The following is a 26,319-nucleotide window of genomic DNA, read 5'->3' as shown; positions in this document are numbered from 1 at the left end:
TCTTCTGTGTTTTCTTGCTACCTCTTTTTAATCTCTTCTGCTTCTGTTAGATCCTTATTGTTTCTGTCCTTTATTGTACCCATCCTTGCATGAAGCTATGTCAAACATAAAATGAGTTGAAATACACGTGGTAGAAAAAGCATCCTAGAATTAAAGTAATAGGCATTTGGAAGCACGATGAAGAAATACTAACATTTTTTTAGAGATTGGTCTTATGCTGACCTTCAGTAACTGATTGCCAATTTTCTTGTGTCAGTAGATTTTGTAACTTGATGAATATTAAGGTTTTTAGAATATTGGGCACTATGGAAATAGAATAATTAAGAATATACTTCTGGTACACAGCTATTTTTCTCCTGCCTTTTTCTAAGTTGACCAGGTGAACCATTGATAATCTGTTTGTCATACCCGCAGATAACAAGTAATCTTGTAGCTTGTATTTTTAAAAAATTCCCCACATGGATTACATTATACCCTGATTAGACCTCTTTAACATTTAAAGGATTCTAGGTTCCAGTTTTTTACCAATGCAAGAAATGGTTTGGAGTGCTTAGATCTTCTTTGACTTTTAATGTGATGTTACTTTGATGTATCCTGTCTTCATTTCCCTGAAGTTATACCCCTTTGTGTGAATTTCCCAAGATTTCAAAAGTAGCACGTGCTCAGAGAATTAGCCCTCCTTTATTAATATCTTTTAAGTTTATGCCCTTGTAATCTTGGGCATACTGCATACATGATAGTAATACTTCAGCTTTTCCAATGATTTAAAGATTTAATTTGCCACAATAGTAGGAGTTTCAAACCATAGCATTCTTTTTATTTGGCCATGCCATGTCGCTTGTTGGATCTTAGTTCCCTGACCAGGGATCAAGCCTAGGCCCTGGCTTGAAAGTGCCACGTCCAACCGCTGGACAGCCAGGGAACTCCTAAGCGGCACCATTCTTGTGTGCTGCCGAGGCCGGGAAGGGACTGTCCGGACTGCTCTTCGTAGTTACACAGCACTCTGGCTGGTGTGGGGTCCATTCCACCTTCTTTGCTTAGCTTCTGAAATTCAGCATAGGAGTATTTCTGATCAACTGCTCAGTCTTACTGTGGGCTATTGTTCTTTCTCTTAGTTTAGGAAATTAAGTTGTGCTTAAGTTTTCAGAAAGCAGCGCTGATGGAAAGAATATACATTGGGCTTCAAGTTGGAGGATATCATTTTGACATTGTTATTTAGCTGTTTAAATGCTGGTTATATGAAATAATGAATTAATGGTTAACTCATAGTGTTATCGGGGGATTAAAGTGAAGAAAGGCATGTGAAAGCACCTAGCTACGTGTCAGCTTATAATTCAAAAGCACCCAGCTAGCTCAGTGGTATAAAGAATCCGCTTGCCAAGGCAGGAGACACAGGAGACATGGGTTCCATCCCTGGGTCAGGAAGATCCCCTGGAAGAGGAAATTGCAACCCAACTCCAGTATTCTTGCCTGGGAAATCTGTGGACAGAGGAACCTGGAGGGCTCCAGTCCACAGGGTCGCAAAGAGTCGGACACAACTGAGCGACTAAACCACAGCAACAACAGTTGCCGTTTAGTCAGCTCTCATGGCAGTGTGCCTGGTGCTTAACACATTACAGATCCTGTCTGATGGGATTCTCTCAGTGACTTTGCAGAGTGGGTGATACGGACTCCATTCAGCACAGGAGGGAGTTCAGAGAGCCCCTGATACAATATGCTCCAGGTCACACAGCTGCTTCAGGGCAATGTTGGGATTTGAATCCGATCTGTGGAAAGCCTGCGCACGGAAAAGTTTCTGTACCATAGGCACCAGTCAGGAAAATGGTCATTTCATTGGCACTACTGTGAAGGCTGATAAAACTAATTTCCATGTTTGTTAAAACTAATTTTCCAGTTGTGTGTTCTGTTAGTGGTGTGTCTGTGGTTGTCTTTGCCCACTTACCTGTTGGCATCTTTCCTGATAATCTCATGAATTCGCACGAGCTCATCATGTGTTGGTTACATAGTTAACCTGTCTGATCTGACCAGACTTGAGGCAGCAGTTGATGACATTTTCCAGGTCCACACAATTTTATACTTAGGTATGTTTGCCTGTCTTCCTCTGTACACGGACCCTTCATATTATCATTTTTCTTTAAGTTTATTCTGTAAAATGTATTAAAAGGCTTTTATTCCGAGTCATTACCTTATTCTGGAGACTCTTTACTGTGTTAAGAAACAGTGTGGTGTGGTCTGATTGCCAGCGATGACTTCCGTGTCACACACAGGTTGAACAGTTTCAGGTAACTCTTAGATCTTGTATTACGGGAGTAGGTCAAAAGCTGTAAGAAAGACGGCTTCTGTTTCAAAACACAATCTTCTGTATGGTTAAACACAATCATTCTGTTGTCTCCACGTTAATGTTATACTTGAGTGCCCTTTGAAGCAGTCTGATGGGAGCCAACCAAGAAGCAGTGGTGTTGTTGAGAATATATCCAGTGTTTCTCTCCTCCCAGCAAAGTCCCTGCGTTCGTGAGGATGATTGCTCCCGAGGGCTCCTTGGTGTTTCACGAGAAAGCCTGGAACGCATATCCCTACTGCAGAACAAGTAAGTCTGGTTCCCAGAAACCGTCTCGCCCCTCTGCCCCGCACGCCCAGGGTCCCCCCCTTAGAGAAGGGTGACTCCGGGTGGGGCCTTCTGTTGGGGGGGTCTGCGAGAGCTGTGGCAGGAAAGCAGCCACGGGGTCCCTCCCCCAAGCCTTGGTGAGGGACATAGTTCCTTCCCAGATGACAGGCTCCCTGAGATCCTTGTTGACCAAGCAGGCTCCAAGGGCAGCAGATAAAAGGAATACAGAAATCTTACAGGTTACCCTCACGCACGAGCGTCGTTTGATGTAGTTTCAACAGTATCTTGCTTCCATTGCCACGTGGTGGAACTGTTTACTGTTGTTTGTTCCGTCAGCCTTGTAAATGGTGTTTTGCTCTTGTGACGTTATTCCTTTTACCATTGTTTTAAAATTACTTAAAATGATTAGATTGCAACTCCACAGTCTTAACATAGCCCATATTGTCATTTGTTTAGAGATTGTGTTTTGCAGATCTAAACCAAATGTTCTGTGTCGGCAGGTAGTTTAATCTTTGTGACATTAAATATTGTGGCAAACTATTTTGGCTCCAATTAATATTCTGAAAATTTTTCCTCCTTTGTTGCCGACCTGTTCCGGTATGCCTCAGTTGTAACGGTGAGTAAAACTGTTTCTGTATCACGTAGACTTCACCTTTAAACTTCGCCCTATGTAGTAATTGCTTTCAACTATCTGTTGCTTTATTTTCCTAAAACTGCCCACCGCTGCATGGCCCTCCTCTGTTCTCCGGGCACCAACTCACACTCCACCACATACTCCACTATTAAGGGGCTCTTTGCAGCCTTACCGCGACATCTCCCTCTTGACTTTATTTTGCTTCTGCTACTCGCTTTGAACGTCACATCCGCTCAGCACACCTCACAGCTTCTGCAGCGTTAGCCCTGTGCGCTACATGTCAAGCAGGGTTGTGTACGTTATTTAAATGCATGCAGCAAGCAGTTGGTTGGCCTGACAAGTCTGTAAAAGTTGGCAGCTAACGATTCTTTGTCACCTGAGGACCAGTCTTCTTGTAGAGTCAGAGCGTGGACGCTCGTGCCTGGGGATCGCGCCTGCAGACACAAGCCCGAGAACCGGCCAAAGGTCACTGTCATTTTGCTGTTGTGTTTTCTGCAGAACGAATATATGAAAGATGATTTCTTCATTAAAATTGAAACGTGGCACAAACCAGACTTGGGAACGTTAGAAAATGTAAGTCTTTGACTCTGGGCTTTCAGTGTAGAAAGCCTCCGAAATGGGGAGACCGTAGTCATTGTGTCTCCGCCAGCGTGCCGCCTACGGCCTTAGATGCGCGCCCGGCCACGCTGGCGTGTGTCAGACTGCTGCGGTGAGGCAGGCTTGCCGCCAGAAACCAGTGGGCCTTCCCTGTCAGTTCCTTGCCTTGGTGTGTGAGTGGACTTGGTGAGGCCGCTGTTTTTGTCAGCAACTCTCTTTATCTGGGATTGGGAGAGGGTAGGTAAACAAAACTCACAGATAATCCTTAAGCCAGTTTCAGCTGTTAATTTTTTTTAAAATTGTTTTTCTCATCTCTATTTGCCAGAGCTCCTGTGCATAGCAAAATTGATTGCTTTAATTTTCACCTCCATTCCATTTGGCCTGAATTATTGGTTGATTTCAGAGAAATGCCCAAAAGGCAGGAAGGAAGAAGTTACTTTGAATAATTTACAAAAATGTTGAAAAGCTCCTGACTTTTACAAATCGGTGCACTTTTATCCCTCAAGTGAATTACCAGAAAGTTGGTTACGACTTGGTATAGTGTCTAACTTTCTGTGAGGTTTAGCAGGGAGCTTGGGAGGGCGTCTGTGTCTGCTATGGGTTGATGCCCTGGCCCAGAGGTTCCAAGGCCTGTGGTCCCTGGACCAACAAGCAGTGAGTGGCATCTAGGAACTTGTTGGGAGTACCGATGCTGACGCCTCACTCCCGAGTGCGCTGAATCAGAGTCTGTGGGGGCGGGGCCCTACAGTCTTTTTTCTGGTGGGCATTCCAGTTTGAGAACGACCGTTGCAACCTTTTGATATTCTGTTACGGGAAAGTAAGTTTATGGGTAATGGTGGTAGAGTATGTTTTTCCTCTGCTTTTCTGTTACTGGTGCCAATCAAAGGAACTTTTGAACTATAACTTCAGAGTATTTAACTTGAGTTTTTCTTCAAGATGATCACTCACTTGACTTGTATTTTTTTTTTTCACAGTAACTAAAATTTAGAGTCTGAATGAGGTATTTTGGTATGCATGAGTCTATATGATTTAATTTGCCATCTTTAGCATTCAAATGGGCCTGTCTTTGGCAATTTTTAAACAGTTCTTTATGGGTTCATTGATGGAATTTCAGAAGTAAATGACTGGATGACATGAGGAATAGAGATATTGACATCCTACTGAAGTGGAGTACCTTTGCTGCTGCTGCTAAGTCGCTCCAGTCGTGTCCGACTCTGTGCGACCCCATAGACGGCAGCCCACCAGGCTTCCCCGTCCCTGGGATTCTCCAGGCAAGAATACTGGAGTGGGTTGCCATTTCCTTCTCCAGTGCATGAAAGTGAAAAGTAAAAGTGAAGTTGCTCAGTCGTGTCCAACTCTTCGCGACCCCATGGACTGCAGCCTACCAGGCTCCTCCGTCTATGGGATTTTCCAGGCAAGAGTACTGGAGTGGGGTGCCATTGCTTTCTCTGGAATACCTTTAGGGTGAATCAAATTCAGCAGAGGTTTTAGAACTTACAGTGCAGCTTCTTAGAATCTAATTACAATGTCACCTTCTGTTCGTCTAGGACTTAGAGGTTTCAAGGACTTTGTCATTTATCAGTTGGGTTAAACATAGGTGAGGTTTAGTTTTTGTATTTGTCATCTCTAAGAGTTACCAGAAAATAATGATGACCGATTTCTGTGAATTTGGCAGCATTCTCTTCCCTCCCTCCAGCCTTCAGACAGTTGATTTAATGAAATAGCAGCTTGGGTTGTTTTTAGTATGGCTCTTGATGTACTCTGAGACTCAAGATAAAGATTATATATGGAAGCGTACTAGTTTTGCCTAACGAGAAGAGTCTTAAGCTGGCCTTGTTTCCTTTCTGTTATTTATAGGTACACGGTCTAGATCCCAACACGTGGAAAACGGTTGAAATTGTCCACATAGATATTGCAGATCGAAGTCAAGTCGAACCAGCAGTAAGTACTACGTACAGCTTGGTAACATTTTCACCTGTTACCTCTTACCTCTGAAAGTTCTTTTATTTGAGTCTTGTATAACCTACGTTTCTACTCTGAAGTAAGTTTGGAGCTCAGCTGTGGGTCCAGAAAGAGGTCAGAGCAGCACAAGAGGTGAGAGCAGGAGTTGGGGGTTGTTTCTCGTGTGGATGTCACCTTTGCACAGGTGATCGCTTTAAGAAGTCTCAGTATACCCGGGTACATAGGGGTTTGCTTTCATTGAGAGAAAAAAAACCAAAACATTATTTTACAAGAGTTCTCTTTAGTTTCTTTAGATACCATGGGTCCCTTATACATTTGAAGTCTAATTAAGAGAGCAGAATTTTAACTTAAACTTTGAGTATCAGTTCAGTCTCTCAGTCTTGTGTGACTCTACGACCCCATGGACTGCAGCACGCCAGGCTTCCCTAGAGCTTGCTCACACTCATGTCCATCCAGTCAGAGATGCCATCCAACCATCTTATCCTCTGTTGTCCCCTTCTCTTCCTGCCTTTAATCTTTCCCAGCATCACTGTCTTTTCGAAGGAGTCAGTTCTTCATATCAGGTCGCCAAAGTATTGCAGCTTCAGCTTTCGTATCAGTCCCTCCAGTATTCAGGGTTGATTTCCTTTAGGATTGATTGCTTTGACCTCCTTGCACTCCAGGGGACTAGTCTTCTCCAGCAGCACAGTTCAGAAACATCAGTTCTTTGGCACTCAGCTTTCTTTATTCTCCAACTCTCACATCCATACGTGACTGCTGGAAATACCACAGCTTTGACTAGACAGACCTTTGTCAGCAAAGAAATGTCTCTGCTTTTTCATGTGCTGTCTAGGTTGGTCATAGCGTTTCTTCCAAGGAGCAAACATTTTTTAATTTCATGGCTACAGTCCCCATCTGCAGTGGTTTTGGAGCCCAAGAAAGTAAAGTCTGTCACTGTCTCCATTGTTTCCCCATCTATCTGCCGTGACGTGATGGGACCGGGTGCCATGATCTTAGTTTTTGAGTGTTGGGCTTTAAGCCAGCCTTCTCACTCTCCTCTTTCAGTAACTCGTGGCTAAAGTTGTCATTTGTGGAAAACAGTGGATGGTAGAATGTCCCAGTTTAACAGGTGTGCAGCTTTCACTTTTGAGGCTTCGTGGATGTAGGTACATGTACTCTAGACTTTTGACTTAATTTTTAAAAAAAACATAGTTTTCACTTGCAAAGGACACTTTATTCCTCACCAGCCCCACCCCCCCCCCCACCAGTTAAGACCCTTGTTATTGCTTTACCCCAGTAAATGTTAACTCCATTCTTACAGTATGTGGGGCACAGCTGTGGCCTTTTTACGTGCTGAACTAGCCGGCCGCCCTCTCTGCCTGCTGAGACTTGGCGGTGAGGGCGGCACCTCTCGGTTTGTCGTGTCAGCGCGACGTGTTCAGTTAGGGTCCCTTTCCATCTCAGTTTCGGCGCTTATTCCCCGGACTTAAGCAGTGGTGTAAGATGAACCGAAAAAAAAACTAATAAATGTCTGGTTTTGCCATTGAAATTGAAAGGTAAGCTTTCAAGAACAAAGGTTAGACCTCTTCTCAGAGATCACCGGGGTGGGGAGCACCTGCAGCGACCCTCTGCTCAGCCAGGCCCTGTTCTGTGGCCCCTCCCTGATGAGAGCTGTGAGCGCTGATAAGGGTCCCTTGTCGCAGAAATTCTGAGGTTTTGGTTGTGCTGTCATTTGAAGTTATTTTAGTTTCAGAAATACTTTTCATCTCTGAAGTTATATCAGGCTGTTTTTTATCCTTAGAAATAAATGTATGTTCTCTTTTAAAAACCACTTTCAGATGTCTGGCCCTTTATTGTTCTTGGTATCTCTTCTAGCCACGAGCTCGTGTTTGTGGGAGGGTGGTGACAGGGTGGAAGATGACTGGGTTTGGGTGAGTTGATGGCTCGGTCGGGAGAGCTCAGATGCCCGGAGCAGCAGTGCGTGCAGCCCACGGGGTTGGGTGCTCCTGGGAAGGCGTTCAGACCCTACTGTGGGTGCTGACAAAGGTATGCTGGCCACATGAAGTGGTCCAGCCTTGTGGCTCAGAGGTGTGCATTGCACGTTGTTCTCCCGCAGAACGCAGGCACCTCTGTGGAGCCACCGGAGGGGTTTTTCGTTCCTGTCCTCAGGCCACGGTGGGCCCCCAGTCAGCGTTTGCAGGCGAGAGCCCACCCCAGCGGCTCCAGGTGGAAGTCCCCGCCGTGCAGAGGCGCGGCAGGTTAGGCTCTTGGAAGGACGTGTGGGTGGATGGACAGGGAGAGGCTGGGCGGGCCGGTTGAGGGGGGTCTCCATTGTGAGTCCAGGGCAGTGGCGCTGAGGATGTGCGATCAGAAGCTAGATTGGCTTCAGATTCTGCGGTTGCTGCCTGCCAGCTCCTTAGTTACTTAGCCTCTCTGTGCCTGTTTTATCTCGTGTAAAATGGGGCTAATTACCTCACAGGATTAAGCGTGAACACTTAGAGCAGTGCCTAGTGGAATAAATCTTTGCTGTCATGGTCATTATTCTTAGCAGAGTTCTGAGAACCTGTGTACGAGCGTGGTTTGGGGGGTGAATAAGTATGTATGTGCGGTTTTTCACATAAGTATGTGCAGCTTTCTGTTTCATCATTCTTAGCTCCCGTTTTCCAAGTTACCCTTTAAAGATTAGTTGGATAATTACTATTGTTGTTTAGTTGCTCAGTCATGTCAGACTCTTTGTGATCCCGTGGACTGGAGCCCTCCAGGCTCCTCCTCTTCCCAGGCAAGAATACTGGAGTGGGTTGCCATTCCCTCTCCAGGGGATCTTCCTGACCCAGGGATTGAAGCTGTATCTCCTTCGTTGCAGGTGGATTCTTTACCGCTGAGATATCAGGAAGTGAAAGTGATGTCGCTCAGTCATGTCCAACTCTTTACTACCCCATGGACTGTTATAGCCCACCTGGGTCCTCTGTCCATGGAGTTCTCCAGACAGAAATACTGGAGTGGGTTGCCATTCCCCTCTCCATAAGCCCAGTAAAATAATAGCCTGTTGTAAAGTTTACTGATTTTACAGTACCTTTTTCTTTATTGTGATAATATACATATTAGCCCCTTTTAAACGTGCAGTGGTGTGAAGTGCATTCACAGTGTTGTATGGCCATCACCGCCATCTAGCTGTAGCACATGCTCACCTCCCCAGAAGGACACCGTCCCCGTCTGCCCACACTGCTCCCTCCCCCCAGCCTCTGTGCCACTGAGTGTCTTCTGCCCTGTGGCCTTGTCTGTTGTGGATGTTTTGTATGGGTGGAGCCGCTGCAATGTCTGGCCTTCTGTGTCTGGCTACTTTTACCTCGGTGTGATGTTTCCAGGATGCGTCCACCACGTAGGGCGTGTCACCCGTCGCTCCTTTTCACGGGTGCAGACCAGTCCAGGATGTGAATGCCACGTTTGGTTTGTGCGTTCTTCTCTTCGTGGACATTAGGGTTGTTCTCACCCTCTGGCAATTGTAAACAGCGCTGCTGTGAACTGTGTGTCATAGAAGCGTTTGTCTGTGTGTTTTCTCAAGTCATGGAAACTATAAGTGCAGATGATATCATGGAGGGATTCTCAGACCTTTGGACATTTTTTAAAAAAGAGAAGAGTCTCAACATGCGTATTTTCTGCTATAAAGGGGAGAGGGGAAGGAATGCTGTGTGGTGGGAGGTTCGGGTGCCCTTGACAGTTTTGGCGTGTGTGAAGGCCGAGGTGGATGAGACTGGCGTCGTCGAGGGGCTTGGGCTCTGCCTTCTGAGAGCCTCTCGTGTGCCCTCTGCTGGCACGGACGGCTGCCCTACACTCTCCCTTAAGGTTCCACCTGATCTCTTTGGCCTCCTCTAGTTAATGTTAGTCCATGGGGTCGCTAAGAGTCGGACACGACTGAGCGACTTCACTTTCACTTTTCGATTTCATGCATTGGAGAAGGAAATGGCAACCCACTCCAGTGTTCTTGCCTGGAGAATCCCAGGCACGGAGGATCCTGGTGGGCTGCCGTCTCTGGGGTCGAACAGAGTCGGACACGACTGAAGCGACTTAGCAGCAGCAGCAGCAGCAGTTAATGTTTGCATCAGATTAGCTTCTGTTGCAAACACCTAGACCACCTAGCCATCCTTCCCTCTTGCCAGACCCAGTTTGGGTTTTCTGTTGAATTTATTTGTTCATTTGATTCTGCACTTTCATGTTCCTTGGAAATTAGAGCCCACGGTGTCAAAGGAGGCTTTAAGGACGCATTTGCATTTCTGAAAGGGCAGTGTTGTAATAGCAGTCAGCCCCTGTCGCGGGGCTCAGTCGGTGTGGCTGGCACGCCCCCAGTAGCTCCTCGAGGTTGCTCCAGTGCCCTCGAGGCTCACACTACGGGTGAGACAGACCCAGCACAGTGAAGTGGTTGACGCATGGTGGAGTCTGGGGTCCTTCCTCTCGGGCAATAGCCTGTGTGTCCTGCAGAGTCTGCTTTGGGGGATTTCACCTTTCTTCGCATCAGTCTTCCCCTCTTCTGAGTTTCAGCTCTTGTTTGTCTCATTGCTGTGTCTTGTTCTGTGTTCAGGAACCTATCTGCTCTTCACCAAGTGGCTGCTTGTGAATACTTGTCAGATGAGCTTAATGAGCTTGAGTGCAATGAAGAAACTAATTGCTCGCACCTGGGTGGCTGGGGCGACCCATTGCGCACTCCGTATGTCCCTGTGGGCTTGTGAGTCGCACAGCCTCTGTAGCAAGATTGCAGATGTATGTCCTCTTAGCCCCAGCAAAATTCCACTTCTCGGAATTGGTCCTACTCAGTCTGAAGCAGTGTTGTTCAGTTGCTGAATCGTGTCCAGCTCTTTGTAACCCCGTGGACTGCACACAGCACGCCAGGCTCCTCTGTCCTCTTCTGTCCTAGAGTTTGCTCAGATTCTTGTCCATTTAGTCAGTGATGCTGTCTAATCATCTCATCCTCTGTCACCCGCTTCTGCTCCTGCTCTCAGTCTTTCGCGTCATCAGGGTCTTTTCCAGTGAGTCAGCTCTTGACATCAGGTGGTCAAAATATTGGAGCTTTAGCTTCAGCAGCAGTCCTTCCAATGAATATTCAGGGTTGATCTCCTATAGAACTGAGCAATTTGATCTCCCTGCAATCCGAGGGGCTCTCAAGAGTCTTCTCCAACACCACAGTTTGAAAGCATCAATTCTTCGGCGCTCAGCCTTCTTTATGATCCAGTTCTCATATCCACGCATGATTACTGGGAAAACCATAGCTTTGACTAGATGAACATTTTGTTGGCAAAGTGATGTCTCTGCTTTTTAATACACTGTCTAGGTTTGTCATAGCTTTCCTCTCCATGAGCAAGTGTCTTTTAATTTCTTGGCTGCAGTCATTGCCTGCAGTGAATTTGGAGCCCTAGAAAATAAAATCTGTTGCTTCAGTGTGAAGTACCAAATACATAAATGTAAGATTTTTATAAGGAAACGATCTGAAGTCTCAAATGTTTCTCCATAGGTGGGGAACTAATGTGAATGTGGTTCACCCGTTTGATGGAGTTCAGTGCAGTTTCCAGAAGGGAGTGAGCCTGTTTGTACTGATAGGGACTCCTTTCCAGGATAATGGGGAGGGAACAGGATAATATCTATGTGCATGCATTTGCTTGCTTACGTATAGACAGTTGAGAAAGACATATAAGATGGTGGTCATGGTGATTCTTCAGCAAACGTGGGTAGCTAGATTAGATGCGGGGGACAGGGTAGACGGGGCCAAGTCTGCAGAGGTGTGGACGGCGTAGGGGGGCGACCTCTTTTCACTCAGCGTGGGGTTTTCTGTTCCTACACGACAGATCACCACAAACGGAGGGAAGGGTTGTGTGATGTAACCTCATCAAGGGATGACAGCCCATCACCTTTGCCTTAGTCGCTTGGCTGGAAGCAAGTCATGGGCTCCACCTGTTCTCAGGGGAGGTGATTACTCAAGATCATGACTCAGTGCGGGGAGAGGGGTCATCTTAGGATGTGACTGCCACACCAGCGATCACTTGTTAGTACCTAAAACTTGTTCTTTAAGGATAAACTGACGCTGGAGTTGGGAGCTTGGTAACTGAGAATGGGCCAAGGTGGATTTCCAGCAGGGAGACCTGCAGGTGTGGAGATCCCTCCAAGCTCAGGCTGGTACCTGAACTCCTGGAGGGCTTCCCTGGTAGCTCAGCTGGTAAAGAATCCACCTGCAACGCAGGAGACCCCGGTTCGATTCCTGTGTTGGGAAGACGCGCTGGAGAAGGGATAGGCTACCCACTCCAGTATTCTTGGGCTTCCCTGGTGGCTCATCAGGTAAAGAATCCACCTGCAGTGTGGGAGACCTGGATTCGATCCCACTCCAGTATTCTGGCCTGGAGAATTGCATGGACTGTATAGTCCACAGGGTTGCAAGAGTCAGACACAACTGAATGACTTCACTTTAGTCTCAGTCCAACTTAATTCCTTGGTTTTCATTTTGTGTTTAATGAACCCTAGTTTTTCTTGAACGAGCTAATTTTTCTTAAAACACCTTTAAATGGTTGAATTTCTGTCCTGCATGTTGCTGCTGCTGCTGCTAAGTCGCTTCAGTCATGTCCGACTCTGTGTGACCCCATAGACGGCAACCCACCAGGCTCCGCTGTCACTGGGAATCTCTATGCAAGAACACTGGAGTGGGTTGCCATTTCCTTCTCCAATGCATGAAACTGAAAAGTGAAAGTGAAGTCACTTAGCCATGTCCGACCCTCAGCGACCCCATGGACTGCAGCCCACCAGGCTCCTCCATCTATGGGGTTTTCCAGGCAAGAGTACTGGAGTGGGGTGCCATCGCCTTCGCCGAATATTACTTGCTTTAAAAGAAACAGAAACAGTTGGTTAGTAATTTTGAGGGGGTTTAGCCAAGTCTCTCCTTGCCTGGAGAATCCCAGGGACGGGGGAGCCTGGTGGGCTGCCGTCTGTGGGGTCTCAGAGTCAGACACGGCTGAAGCGACTTAGCAGCAGTAGCGGCAGCAGCCAAGTCTCCCAAATCAGGATGAATATGAATTGGGTGGAAGTTAAGAAACCAGAAGTTGGGAGTGAAGCTTGAATCTTTTTACTCCACCTGGTGGGCATTTTCTGTCACTGCAGGTGGATTTAACCCAAACACAGCCCTCAACACCATTTTAGTTCACAGCATCTGTTGACGTCTTTGAGTATCTGTCAGTGCTGGTTTGCTGGTGTCAGACAGTTCTCATTGTACGCTCTCTGGGTTTGGGTCACGCTAATGTACCATATTTCACCGTGCACAGAAGGGGTGTGATTAGATCCGCAGTGTCACTGAACGCTCAGGTTGGGGGCTTTGACGTCTTTATGTAATCGAAGGATGACACTGTCAGAATGACTCTGTGAACTTCTGCCAGTGTGATGCAGTCACCGAGCAGTTTGCTACAGGAATCATACATACATTTAAATTGATGGGTTACTTGGTTTTTTCCCTCGATGACTTAATGGGAAGTCTGCATAGGACTCTTACTGTGGCCAGTATTTTCTGTAATTTTCTAGAAGATGCATCTCTGCCTAATGAAAGAGCTGAACAGTCTGCGATTCCAGTGTAAACATCCCCGCCCGGTTATCAGATTTCTTGTTTTAGTGAAAAGAGGCATTAGAGTGCAATACTAGGATGTTACATTCTTTAAGAAGGAAGGCGCCTTCTGCTCGTGATTCCAGCAGGCTCCAAGCACACACCCCGCCCCCACTCACCTCCTGTGTCCCCTCAGCCTCCCATCCCTCCCCCATTTCAGATATAACCCGGAAGTCACTCCTGAAAAGCCTTCCTCAGTCAACCGGGTTCCCCTTGTGGGCCTGGACTAGACTGATCATCTCTGTGTTTCTAGGACCCAGCAAGGTGCTCATTGCCTATGTCAAGAGCTTTTCAATAAAGGTTTGGTGGGAAGGTGCAGATTTTTTCCCCTGTGCGGTATTAAAATTAGGGGGTGGGGTGAGCAACAGTTTGGAGGAAATGAAGTTTTTATCGTTAATATGAGTATTAAGTGAGCAAATGCTGCTTCAGTTTATTCTTCACTAATCCTAGACCATGATGTGTATATGATGTACCTTCAGTTCTAAAACACTCCTTTCTACGTGAGCAGACACCTTTCTGTCAGATTAAAAAGTGTTTCAGTTAGATCAGATTGTAAGAAGGAGTCAAGGTGTCCAGCATATATTCCAGTGGAATATAAGCTTCAAAGTATTTTTAATTTCTAAAGTTGTTCTTGATACATAACCACAGTAAAAAGTTGAGAATTCTTTAAATGTCCTGATGAAATGCACATGCATATCTTCAACTCATTTCCAAAATATACACAAATGAGTCAGTTGACATCTGCTTCTGCTTTTTTTTTTTTTAAGGTATAAATTTGAATCTGGCCCCTTTTAATCATCTCCAGCACTTTGTCTAAGTAGCTTCCCATGATTTGTATACAAAAGTCACTTCCCAGGAGAGGGAGACTCTTTAAAGTGTGAGCTGAAGTGTACACACGATTAACATCAGAGAGACCTTCATTTTTGGAAGTAATTTGAAAGAAAATGAGCACGGTTTAAAAAAAGAAAAAAAATTGGAACCACATTTTTAGATATTTGTGTGTAACCAGAAAGGATTGTATCAGCCTTCCTCTATAGTCTGTGCTTCCTCTGAAGTACATGTGTGGGGCTTGATTTTTAGCATTTCCAATTCTTTTTTCATAGAAAAAATGTTCAGATTTTTAAGGCTCACAGGTGTCAATAATAAGCAAATATTGATAGTCTCAAAGCATTAAGTTGTTCGGTAGATGTAGTTTAAAACTATAGCTCCATTCCAAATGAAAATGCAGCAAGTTTAAAGAGAATGATTTTTCACCCTCGTGTCAACATCTTAGGGTGTATTGATTAAAAGTGAAAGATTTTTCCTAAATGAGGCATTTCAAAACCAAGAGTTGCCCAGTTTTGTAAGCTTGGTGCTGGTTGTCTGAAGATGGTATTCCTAAAAGGAGGAGACAGGTTGGAAACTCACATGCTGTATTGATTCTGGGTCACAAACAGGATGTGATGTGCTCAGTGTGGTCTGATTGATCGAGTCCTTGGCGGAGACTTCTCGGAGAGCTCGAGGGGCCCTTTCCCTGTGGGTGACCCAGTACGCTTGTGCTTGTGAGATGAGGCTCAGGTTTCATTCTTATCTCTTCCTTCTTCCGACCTTTTTAACCCCCTTTGCCCGGTTTGTCACTCCCAGCTTCTCCTCCTTTCCTGCCCATGAGTATAACTGCCATATGGCCAGGTCGGCACCTCCGGGGCCCTGGACTCTGTCCTGCTCTCAGGTGATCTCTGCTCACTCTTGAGAAGTGCTTTAGTGCCCTGTTCATGGTGAACAGGGCAGGGGGTCTCTTCTAGGATTTTGGAAGCCCAGGGAACCTCAGTTGGAGGCCATGGATGAGAACATGCACACCAGCCATGAGTTGCACTGTTAAGGAGTTTGAGCCGAGCGCAGTGCTGTGACTTGCCGTTACTGATGAAGGGCAGCCAGGACCCAAGAGCAGTGCTGCTGACTTACTGTTTCTAGAACATCTCTCTGTATGTTGTTTCTTCCTTTGCATGATGTTGATGAAGAGCATTCTTAACTGATGTAAAACAAGCAAGTGCCTGCTCTTTTGTCCATCCTCCTGCGCGTCCCCTGTTCTCCCCCTGCCCCCCGCCCCATCGTAATAGCAGTTTGCATCGGTGGCCTTTTTTGCCTCCATCCATAACCCCTAAACTCTGCCATGTTTGGAAATTGGCATGCATACAGTAGAGTAAAAGGATTAGAGAGCCTGGGATGTCTTTTGATGTGGGTACTTAAGATAGAGAACACCACTCATATGTTTTCATATTCACTTAGCAAACATTTATTGGAACTTGCTATTTGCTCTCTATTGGCATGGTAAATATTTTTCCAGATAAAGTAAGAATTGTGTCTGTCTGAAGAGCGTGCAAGATTCTTAGTCAGTAAACGTGTTAAAGTGTTTGAGTGACTTGGAGTTTGTTTGTTCTGATCATGTAATCTGGTGATGTGTAGTGCCCTCCACCAAAGAGCTTTTTTTCTCACATCTGATAGAGACCCGTGCTGGACTCCAGGATGCCGGCAAAGTCCGGGTTCGTAGGCTGACGAGATGGGAGATAAATGAAGACTTGAAAGTGTTAGTCGCTTAGTTGTGTCTGACTCTCTGTGACCCCGCGAACTGTAGCCTTCCAGGCTCCTCTGTCCATGGAATTCTCCAGGCAAAAATGCTGAAGTAGGTTGCCATTCCCTTCTCCGAGGGTCTTCCCAACCCAGGAATTGAACCCAGATCTCCTCCATTGCAGGCAGAATTCTTTACTATTTGAGCCACTAAGTGAAGAGCCCCCATCATTTAATTGCATATCCACAGACAGTAATGGGATTGGTGGGGTCATCCAAGCCACTTGTAGGAAGTCCCATGATGATGGCGATCTCCAGGAAGATAAATTGGCTTCTGAAGTTTGTGCTTTTCGCTTATTCTTTCCAGCACTGACTGTTCCCTGGTTATGATCTGTATGTTTGGTGATATGTTTTGGTAGGCAGAGCAGCATCCTGTTTCAGTTGACAGCAGAAGTGTGCTCCTCTGTATCTGATTATCTGAAGTCTCGGTTGCCTTTGGAAACCAGCATATGAGACTTGCCTTTTCCACCCATTGAGCTGTTTTTCTCGGAGAAGGCAATGGCACTCCACTCCAGTACTCTTGCCTGGAAAATCCCATGGACGGAGGAGCCTGGAAGGCTGCAGTCCACCGGGTCGCTGAGGGTTGGACGTGACTGAGCGACTTCACTTTCACTTTTCACTTTCATGCATTGGAGAAGGAAATGGCAACCCACGCCAGTGTTCTTGCCTGGAGAATCCCAGGGACGGGAGAGCCTGGTGGGCTGCTGTCTATGGGGTCACACAGAGTCGGAAACGACTGAAGTGACTTAGCAGCAGCAGCAGCTGTTTTTCTGGAGAAGGCAATGGCAACCCACTCCAGTACTCTTGTCTGGAAAATCCCATGGACGGAGGAGCCTGGTGGGCTGCAGTCCATGGGGTCGCTAAGAGTCGGACGCGACTAAGCGACTTCACTTTCACTTTTCATTTTCATGCATTGGAGAAGGAAATGGCAACCCACTCCAGTGTTCTCGCCTGGAGAATCCCAGGGACTGAGGCGTCTGTTGGGCTGCCGTCTCTGGGGTCTCACAGAGTCCGACACGACTGAAGCGACTTAGCAGCAGCAGCAGCTGTTTTTCACTTTGAGCACCATTCCATTATTTGAGTATTGAACAGTCTGGCACTTTGTAATTGTTTTAAACCTTGAGTATGTATTGTTTTAAAGTTACTGCTCTTTTCAAACATGCTTTTTCCTAAATGTCAGCCATGGAAAGCTGATGAAACTTGGTATAATTTATTTAGGCTTGTAAATTTTGGTCACACTTAAGCAGTGTTTGTTTCTTGTGCTCTAGGAAGGATTCAGGCATATCTTTTCTTTTGATCAGACGTTGTGTGAGACAGTGCCCAGATGTTACACATTTGAGTAGATAGTCTTGGCAATATGTGCTTTATTGCAGTGCCTTCGAAAAAAACTTCATAATTTTAAAGAAATGTAAGAATCAGAAAACATGCTTTCTAAATAATCTTTACAAGATTACATTTTTTTCCTCTTTAAAATTAGAAACATGATGAAGTCCGACTGGAAAAAGTTAAATATTTGATCGGACCATATGAAATTGTTAACATTTGTCAGCTTTTGAGCTGCAAAAATGACACTTTGGGGGTCAACCTAGTAGACTTCAGAAATAACCCTTGGTAGACGATAATCCTCAATGGTCAGGGCTGATTGTCGCTCCAGTTCGTTCTTGCTCACAGCTTTCTGGAAACACCTGCATCTTAGATGTTCCTTGTGTCCCAGCTGCTGCTTCTCACTTCCTAAGAAGGACAGTCTGCCTCTCAGAGCTGTGGCTATCCTGTTCTTTAGCCCTGAAAAGAGCTTTTGTTTATTAGAAGTCTGTGGCCAGCTTCCAGCAAGTGCGAGAAGCCTGCGGTTGCCAAGTGCTTCGGGTCTCCTTGGTGTGAGCACACACTCAGCCTAGTTGAGAACCTCTTCCTTCTGCCACTAGAATGAACCCAGATACTCATTTCTTTCTCAAAAGGGTGCTACTTATCCTCTTTATTGAAGTGTGTGCATAATGAAGAGGTGAGAACTGTGACTCAGTTCCTGACTTGGAGTAGTGCCCTCCTGAGCTCCAGAAGAGAAGACAACAGAACGGCTCAGGTTACAGGTTTTGAGGCAAGAGTGGTTTTGCTTTTGCTTAAGAAACTTCGCTTGCCGATGGCCTGTCTCATCTCCCTTTGCTATGCTGTGAAGCAAGCCATTGTCAGGATCCTTTTTGTAGTGACTTTTGGAGGTATTTTGTTTTTTCCCACCCTTTCTCAGAGAAGATATAAATAAATGTAAGCATGGTTCTTATTAGAAAGAAATGTGAAATGTTCCCCACTTTCTTCTGCTGCCTTACATGGTCAAGTACTCTGGAACACTTAGGTTTGCATCCAGGGGTGGATTTAGAGAATGTCCTGTGTATTTGAAGGCATAGTTGGATGGCAGTGCCCTCTTGTGGGAAAAGAACACATTGCTTATCTCCTGCTTGCTTAAATCTTGGCAAGAATATAAAAATTTCCCCTGAAAACTCTGCGTGTACCAGCTTATGTGGTAGAAGATACTTTTCCCACTAGAACCTGTTATTAGTGTTTACTTCTAATTTCTTGCACGGTTTCAGAGTTTTAAAAAAAAAATCAGAGAGGGTGATGGAGGTGGTCAGGTATGAAGTTTTCCTGGGTGGAGAGAAATGGTCTGGTAAGAGAAAACTTTTTTTGTGGGGTTTTTTTTTTTGAGCAGCTAATGACAGATATTTTTAAAGAAATCAGCATAAACAGCTCCGAGTCCAGTTTCTAAAGTGTATTCCTAATGAAGGCCCATAGCAGTGGAAGCCCTCAAGGAGAGGTTCTCTAGATTGATCTGGGAGTGAAGTGTTTGTGTCTTATCAGGTGATGAGTGTAAAGTATATTGCATTTCTGCAGTGAAGTTTTCTGAGCCTGGCTGTCCACAGGGCAGCATCTCTCTGCGTCCTAGCCCTGCTCAGCTGCCGTGAACTTGGTTGGGCAGGACCTTCACTTTCTCATCCCCAGTTGCGATGGTAGTACTTGTCCCAAGGTTGTGAGGAGGATTAACTAGGAGGAGGTGTGTGCCCAGAACAAAAATAAGGTTTCCAAAAACAATAGCAGGAATGATCCTGCTTATCAGATTTTGTATTATTGTTTGAAAAAAACCAAAAGTTAAAATTTTTCCTGCAATTATGATTGTTAAATATTATATATTTTAAAGTTAAAATGTATAATTTAAATTATATATTTATAATTAATAATTATCTATTATAATTAAATATTGTATTTAATTTTATAATTAAGCAACTGAGCTTAGTCGCTCAGTCGTGTCTGACTCTCTGAGACCCTTTGGACAGTAGCCAGCCAGGCTCTTCAGTTCGTGGGATTTCTAGGCAAAAATACTAGAGGGGGTTGCCAATTCCTCCTCCGGGGATCTTCCCAACCCAGGGACTGAACCTGTCTGTCCTGTGTCTCCTGCATTGTAGGCAGATTCTTCACTTGCTGAGGAATCAGGGAAGCCATATTAATTTGGTGCTAATGTAATCAGCGGGCTCCTGGGACTTAGGAGCAGCTGTGCCTGAAGCCCAGGTCATGGACCAGAATGAACGTTGTACTGGAGAGGGCTCGCCCTGTAGGTTCTCAAGAGGATATTCCCACTTTAAGGAATTTAACGTAGTATGTTCTACGATCTACTGTCATTTAAGAAAATGCATTTTATGTTAAAAACAGGAATTCTTTACCATCTGAGCCATCAGGGAAGCTTCCTTGGTAACTCAGCTGGTAAAGAATCTGCCTGCAATGCAAGGAGACCTGGTTTGATTCCTGGGTTGGGAAGATCTCCTGGAGAAGGGAAAGGCTATCCACTCCAGTATTCTTGGGCTTCCCTGGTGGCTCAGCTGGTAAAGAATCTGCCTGCAATGCAGGAGACCTGTGTTCGATCCCTGGGTTGGGAAGATCCCCTGGAGGAGGACATGGCCACCCACTCCAGTATTCTTGCCTGGGAAATCCCCACGGACAGAGGAGCCTGGCAGGCTACAGTCCATGGGGTCACAAAGAGTCAGACACGACTGAGTGACTAGGCACAGCACATATTAAATAAAACTTTCCTAAACTTACTGTTTACATTTTAGGCATGTGCAGTTTAATTTTAAAATATATAATATTTAACAATCATCTTTAATAAGACTGACTTATTGGTGTATTGGTACTTAATTTCATTGATGTGAAGAGTTTAAAATATATTTTTTAATGCTGTGATATGTAAATACATAGTAATAAACATGTGACAGTAACAAATACATCGTATATTTGTGCATGAAGTATGGGCTCCTCCAAACCAGTAGCCCACTGACTCCTGTAGGGGAGACCTGGGGGCTACCAGCCCTGGCTCCCCGGAAAGCCCCTCTTCTGGTCCCCAGCTATTTGGTTTCCCTGCTGGGTTGTTGACATCAGGTTTTTGGTTGTAACTTCTTTTCATGGCTGAAATTCTGGGTTTTTTTTCTCTTTCTGTATTAATTTGTAACCTTCCAAAGGCTTTGAGGGGTCTGCCTTCATAAACATGACAGGGTTGGCAGGCTCTGGCTGTGATTCGGACAAGATGAGAAAGAATGGAGGAGGCGATTGCCCTAGCTGTGCTCTAGCCCAGCAGTGCCGGAGGCTGGGGCCACCTTTCAGCACAGGGTCCTGTGACAGCCTCCGTCCGCCTCCCCTGTCCACCATGCTCGCCCACCCGAAGTCTCACTGTGCAGGGTCTCTGTGAGGTTGAAAAGATTACAAGTAAGTGTTCTGCTTGGGTGTGTAGGTTTGACTGCATTTCTCAGTTCTCAGGGCAGTTGTTTAAAAATTCCGTTTTAAGGATTCATTGGTGGGAAGCCAGTAAGGATTAATGAGAGGGCTGAATTAGAGAATATATTTTAATGCCACTCTGTTCCTTTGAGGTACATTCAGCAACAGAAACTAGGCCAACAAGTTATTGACAATTAGTGGTCCTTTGGGAATCTGCTTTAATGAATAGATAAGAATGATTTGTAATTAGCATAATAATTATATGCAAATGAATGCTTCTGAATTGCTCTAAAACACTTCTGAACTGTTTAAACAGCCCTCCTGAGATCTTGTTACTCTATTAATTTGTGTAGCAAATCTTTTTTTCATAGATCATGCAAAGATAAACTTCAGTCCAGCCCCTGTCCGAATTATTATAAATTCCAAGGTGGTAGGACCTGAATTAATAAGATTTACTTATACTATATTAATGGTACTCTGTGGGAACCTGAAAGGGTGAGGAGTCACTGGGGAGATGTAATTAAAAATCGGAAAGAAAGCTGCTTATTTGAAAATATGTTGAAATGAGTTTCTTAAACAAGTTAGTAAATGTTAATTTCTCTTTACACCTCTTGTTACTTGGCAAAATTTAATGCAAACATTTTTATTTTTTTAATAGGCTTCCCCTTTGGAGTCACTTGGTTTTCTCAGCTCCAGTGAGTTACACACTGGGGTTAGTGATGATAGTGTCTGGGAACCCCTTTTTTCTAAGTGCCACAGTACTGAAAAATCCAGCGCAGTGCTAATAAATGATGTTTGCTATTTATCTTCCTATTTAATTCAGCTCTCTCCCCATCCTGGTCTTTACTTTTAGGGTGTGATTAGAGGAAATGAGCTCTGCTGAGTTGAGCAGCAGTATCTGCATTTTAAACTTGGTGATTATCTTTGAGCTATTTGAATAGACACCTAATTAATCATCTTATGCTAAAGGACAGCATTTTACAAGCAGGCTGCAGGACTCTAATATCCCTCTCAAGTTTTTGTTTACCCTGTAGAGTTGTTTCTCTTTGCCAGGTGTGGGGCAGAGTTGTTTCACTCTGCTGGGCAGGTGTGGGGACTTGCTCACATACGTGGGTCTGGCCGGCGTTTCCTTTTCTCACTGTACAGGTAGCGTCACCTCACCTGCGGTGACCCAGCCGTGGTTCTTTAAGCAGTTTCTGGTGTCGGGAGCTCTCGATTTTTCCAGAAGCTGTTACGAAACTCCTACCAGCCTACCCCCACCTCCTGCTCCCTTCCCCATTCATAATCATGAGTTCAGTCTGGGCTCAAGGACGTTCGGGTTGGCTCAGCACAGATTTTGTACTTGCATTTGGGGTTGGGGGCGCAGCCACTTTGCTAACAGATTCATAAAACTAATATTCTTTGTTTTCAGAATGAATCTGGTTTCTATTGAGAGTTTCTATCGAGAGCTGTAGTGAGTAACAGATGTACACCCAAGAGGTAGCACAACTTTTGTATTCCAGTGACAGAAAACAGTTATTTATAAGAATTTAATGAATGTATTCTGTGGCTCCAGCATGGAGACTCAGTAATCCACTTATTTACCATATTAGATTTTATTTGTTCTCCAAAGGGCGTCTTGACTTGCCTCCTTTGTTACTTAAACAGAGTTTTCAGTTAAAGAGTTGTGTTAACACTGGTCCGCATCTACCTTATGCTGATACCATTGTGTTTTTCTGTTGTTCAGGCACTAGCGTTGGTGGAGCGAGCAGTGTCTGGGGACACTACACCTAACTTGATAATGATGGTTTTACTGAGCCCTTATTCCTGGCCAGGCCTCTGGGCATTTTATACAGACAATTAAAATTTGATCATAAAAGAATTTTAAACACAGTGCACCTTAGCAATAAGATTTTTCTGCTTTTAAACATGATTTTAAAACTCATTTAAAAAATACATTTCCTTGGCCCAGTGAATCTCCTGTTTTTTTGGGTGTTTTTTTTTCCCAAGGATTACAGAAAGTGCATAGCAAATTCAGCCTTCAGAATACCCAGGAGCTGAAGACTCAAGTAGGCTACAGCTGTCTTCACCCACAGTATTCTAAAAAACTAATGAGATGAGAAGTCTGCAGCTGGTGGCAAGCACAATAAACCATGAGCCAAGGGCTTCTCTTCATCAGAGCCTCCCTTTCCCCACGGGATCCCAAAGGAGACGGAATACTAACAAAGCCAGCAGGCTGTCTCATTCCACACTATTGCTCATTTGCAGCTATAATTGGTAGCTGAGGTTGCATTCTGTATGCTGAAACTGTCATACATAAAGGAATATATTTGTTCATTGTGATACGGATATAAATCAGCCAGTTGATTTCAAATACAGAAAGACAAAACTGGATACCCAAAGATAAAATTGTAGCCAGAAAGATATTGTTCAAAAAACTAAATGTTATATAAATACAAAAGTGAGGTTAATAAAACCACACTTGCTTGCTGCTTGTTAATATCTTGTTACTTAATTCAGCTGATTAAACATCTATGTATTCAAACTAACATTAAAAAGTGCGAAAATTCCTAGGTTTTGACAAGAGGCATTTTCCTCATCTGTCAAGGTTAAGGTGCTATTGTTAATAATTGGGTTTTGTTAACATTTCCAGTGTATCGTTAATGTTGCTGCTTTGTATTCAAGGGAAAAGAGCAGAGAGGGGAGACTGAGCTTTGGAGGGGGTGTGTGTGCGTGTGTGTGTGTGATGTTTTATGTGCACACACTCATGCCTCCTAGGAGAATCCACTTTGGTATCTGTGATGCTGCTGCTGCTTGCTGGTTTTGAATTGTGTTTCGTTTGTGTGGCTTGTGTGGGTGCCCTTCTGCCGTCTTGCTGTGTGACGGCCCACAATGAGTCTGGGACAGAGGGAAGGTGAGGAGGCTGGTGTTCAGGTCCCCAGGTGGGCGGGCCGTACCGCCTCCTGGTTGGACCGTGGCTTCCTCACCTGGGAAACCAGGCGGCTTGGGTGGTCTTCAGGATGCGGTCCCCCCCAACATGTTGTGACTCTGTGGTTCAGGAAAGTTACCCAGTCCACAGCACTAATGATGAAGGCTCTGAAATAACTGTCACTCCATATTTCTCAGTTACTTATGTCAAACAAGTATTGAAAAATCCCGTAAGTCGTCACCCTGGTGTGGTGCTGGATGGGGTTAGGACGGAGAAAGGAGTGTTGTCCAGAAGTCCATCTGACATTTTCACGTTTAGTGCTGCCGCCTTAATCCTGCAGCCTGCGTCGGCCCTTCTCCTGGGGCACCCACCCCTAATTAGTCTGCCTCCACGTGACAGTCGTCCACGCTGATGACAGTGTGGACCGAGCTCACTCTTCGTGCACTGGTTCTGCCTTGGTGTGTCTCCTGCCCTGTTGGATGCTGTCGGTCCTGCTGACTCTTGTGTACACTGTATTTTGTGGACTTTGTTTTTCTTTCTGTCTTGAAGCTGGCAAGTTTAGAATCCACAGAGATGGTTCTGCAGTCTCTGTTTCGTCCGTTCTAAGATCCCCTCCCTCGTTCTCCTCATGTTTTAATATAGTCAGAGTCAGATTTGCCTTCCAGTTGTGGCGTGTTTTACTGGCCTAGTGTTTCCCTTCTTAATGGTACATAAAATAATGGAGCATCCTGTAACTGGCAGTCTCTCAGAGTCAGGGAATGTGATTATTTACTATTCAGCTCATGCAGGGCTCCATAATATCTTAGATTTTGTGAAAAAGCAAAAACTTGGGCATCTTGCTCACAGTAAGGTCACACCCTGCTTAGTAAAAATGCAAAAAAAAAAAAAAAAAAAGTATTTTTCCCTCAAGTGGGATGAACTGGTAAGTGTTAAACACTGGCCAGGCCTCTGAATATTATACAGATAATTAAAATTTTATCATAAAAGATTTTAACACAATGCGCTTTAGCAAAAAAAACAGTTTTCCTCAGCTGGTGTTGATTGCTTTCCATTCTGACTGTAATTTCCTCTCTCCATTCCCTGCTGGCAGTGGACATGTGATCCCTGGGGTTCCGGGTACCTTTTCTTTGTCTCTCTTGCTTTGATCCCGGCCACACTGACCTCCTAGGAGCCAGACCCAGGTGCCGGCTCTTCTGTTCTCGGACCCCCAGACCACCTCTTAGCATCTTGCGTGCTGCTTGGTGCTGATGCAGTGCACCCTTCTCCATGATGGCTGTTCAGTAAATAGACCTTGAATCGAAGGAGGTGATGTCAAAAGTGATTATTTGATAGGATGTTAAATGCTTTCAGTTTTAGAGGAAATGGAATTCATCTCTGGGTTTCCAAGGCTCTGGCCTAAAAGAAAACGTTGCTCGGTTGTTTGTTAGCAGGAGAGCTGGTGTCTCACTGTGAATCCTGGTCTCAGGACCACCTGTGCAGTTGATTCTTTTTTTTCCCCCCTCAGTCCGCAGTGAAGTTGTTAATTTTAGGGTGCGGTTCTAAACTGGGATTTAAGAATTCCTGTTAGCTGACAGTAGTTGAACTCTGCTGATATGCCCAGACACACTGGGTAGCTGCAGTTGTCCGACTCCTTGCAGTCGGCTCATCCCAGCTTGTTGTCCTGGAGGTGCTGGCTGACCTCCTCCTGTGTCTGTGCCGTGTTGCGTGTTTCAGCAGCAAGGCCCAACGCCGCCAGTCAGGTTCGCCTCTGTAATCGTTTAGACAGGCTTTGAGTTCAAGGTCACATATTTGCCCAGTTACCACCCCTTAAAGAAGTTTTGTTATGTACCTGAACCTCGCTTTTCTCCTTCCTCATATGATATATTTGTAACTTTCTCTTTGGAAACTACTAACATGCCATATGCATTTACTGAATAACTGTCGAGTCTTGATTTGCTGCTTCTCAGCCTGTTTTCTTTGATTTTGAAAGTTTGTATTGTGCTTTGGCGTGCGTTCAGTGCTTGCACTGACTTTATCTCTAAAACTGATATTTTTTCATATTGACTTGTCTGGGCATTTTTCTCAAAGTACGTGGTCCTCCACAAATCCTGTGAAGGACCCCTGCTTTAGAAGGACCCCTGCCCAAGAAGAAAGGGGTTGTCCTTTTGTAATATTTTCACCCGACCTCTGTTCACTGTTAGTATTATAACTCACTTTGTTTTTTAAATCTGGACGTTAGCTCTTCAAAAATAATTTTTAATTTCTGTATGTGGATTATGTATGTGTACGTGCGAAATGACAAAAGAACTTCCGTAAAGCACATAGGATTAAAGGGGTTTACTTCTCTTGTATTTTCCATTCTACCAGAAAGACTATATTAAGGGAAATAGAATTTACACACACAGGAACCTTGCATAAAACCTAGATTTTAGGGCCGTGCCCTGTGACATGCTTGTAACTGAGTCCCATACGGAGTCGTAAAGCCCTCCCTCACCTCACTTGGCCATGCGGGACTGACCTGAGTGTGGTGGTCCTCAAGGCGCTTGTACCGGTGACTCTCCACGGACGGGCTCCACCTCAGACCCAGACGTGGCAGCGCTTGGGGTGCACGGAACCCACGGTTCTGATCTGTTTCCAGTCATGGTAGTTGCTCTCCAGCAGGTGTTAGAGTCTCG

General features: G+C 45.1%; 1 protein-coding gene across 3 annotated transcripts in view; it reads left to right on the top strand.

The window, feature by feature from the left end:
* Positions 1–26,319, top strand: part of PITPNB (phosphatidylinositol transfer protein beta) — a 61,309-nt gene that overhangs the window by 14,647 nt on the left and 20,343 nt on the right. The window contains exons 4-7 of one of the 3 annotated variants that reach the window (XM_086348525.1): positions 2,496–2,587; positions 3,214–3,221; positions 3,738–3,812; positions 5,694–5,777. In XM_086348525.1, coding sequence (XP_086204651.1) covers positions 2,496–2,587; positions 3,214–3,221; positions 3,738–3,812; positions 5,694–5,777 — 259 coding nt within the window. Of the gene's footprint in view, positions 1–2,495; positions 2,592–2,637; positions 2,639–3,213; positions 3,222–3,437; positions 3,813–5,693; positions 5,778–26,319 lie in introns of those variants that run through there. The other 2 variants (XM_086348524.1, XM_086348523.1) reach the window with 2 other exon arrangements.

This window comes from Bos grunniens, chromosome 17, assembly GCF_055505025.1.
Source record: "Bos grunniens cultivar Pamir isolate PY7600 chromosome 17, Bosgru_T2T1.0, whole genome shotgun sequence".
In the NCBI taxonomy this organism is placed as follows: Eukaryota; Metazoa; Chordata; class Mammalia; order Artiodactyla; family Bovidae; genus Bos; species Bos grunniens.
The sequence above is the reverse complement of the archived record's forward strand: the minus strand, read 5'-3'. Positions and strand labels throughout refer to the sequence as shown.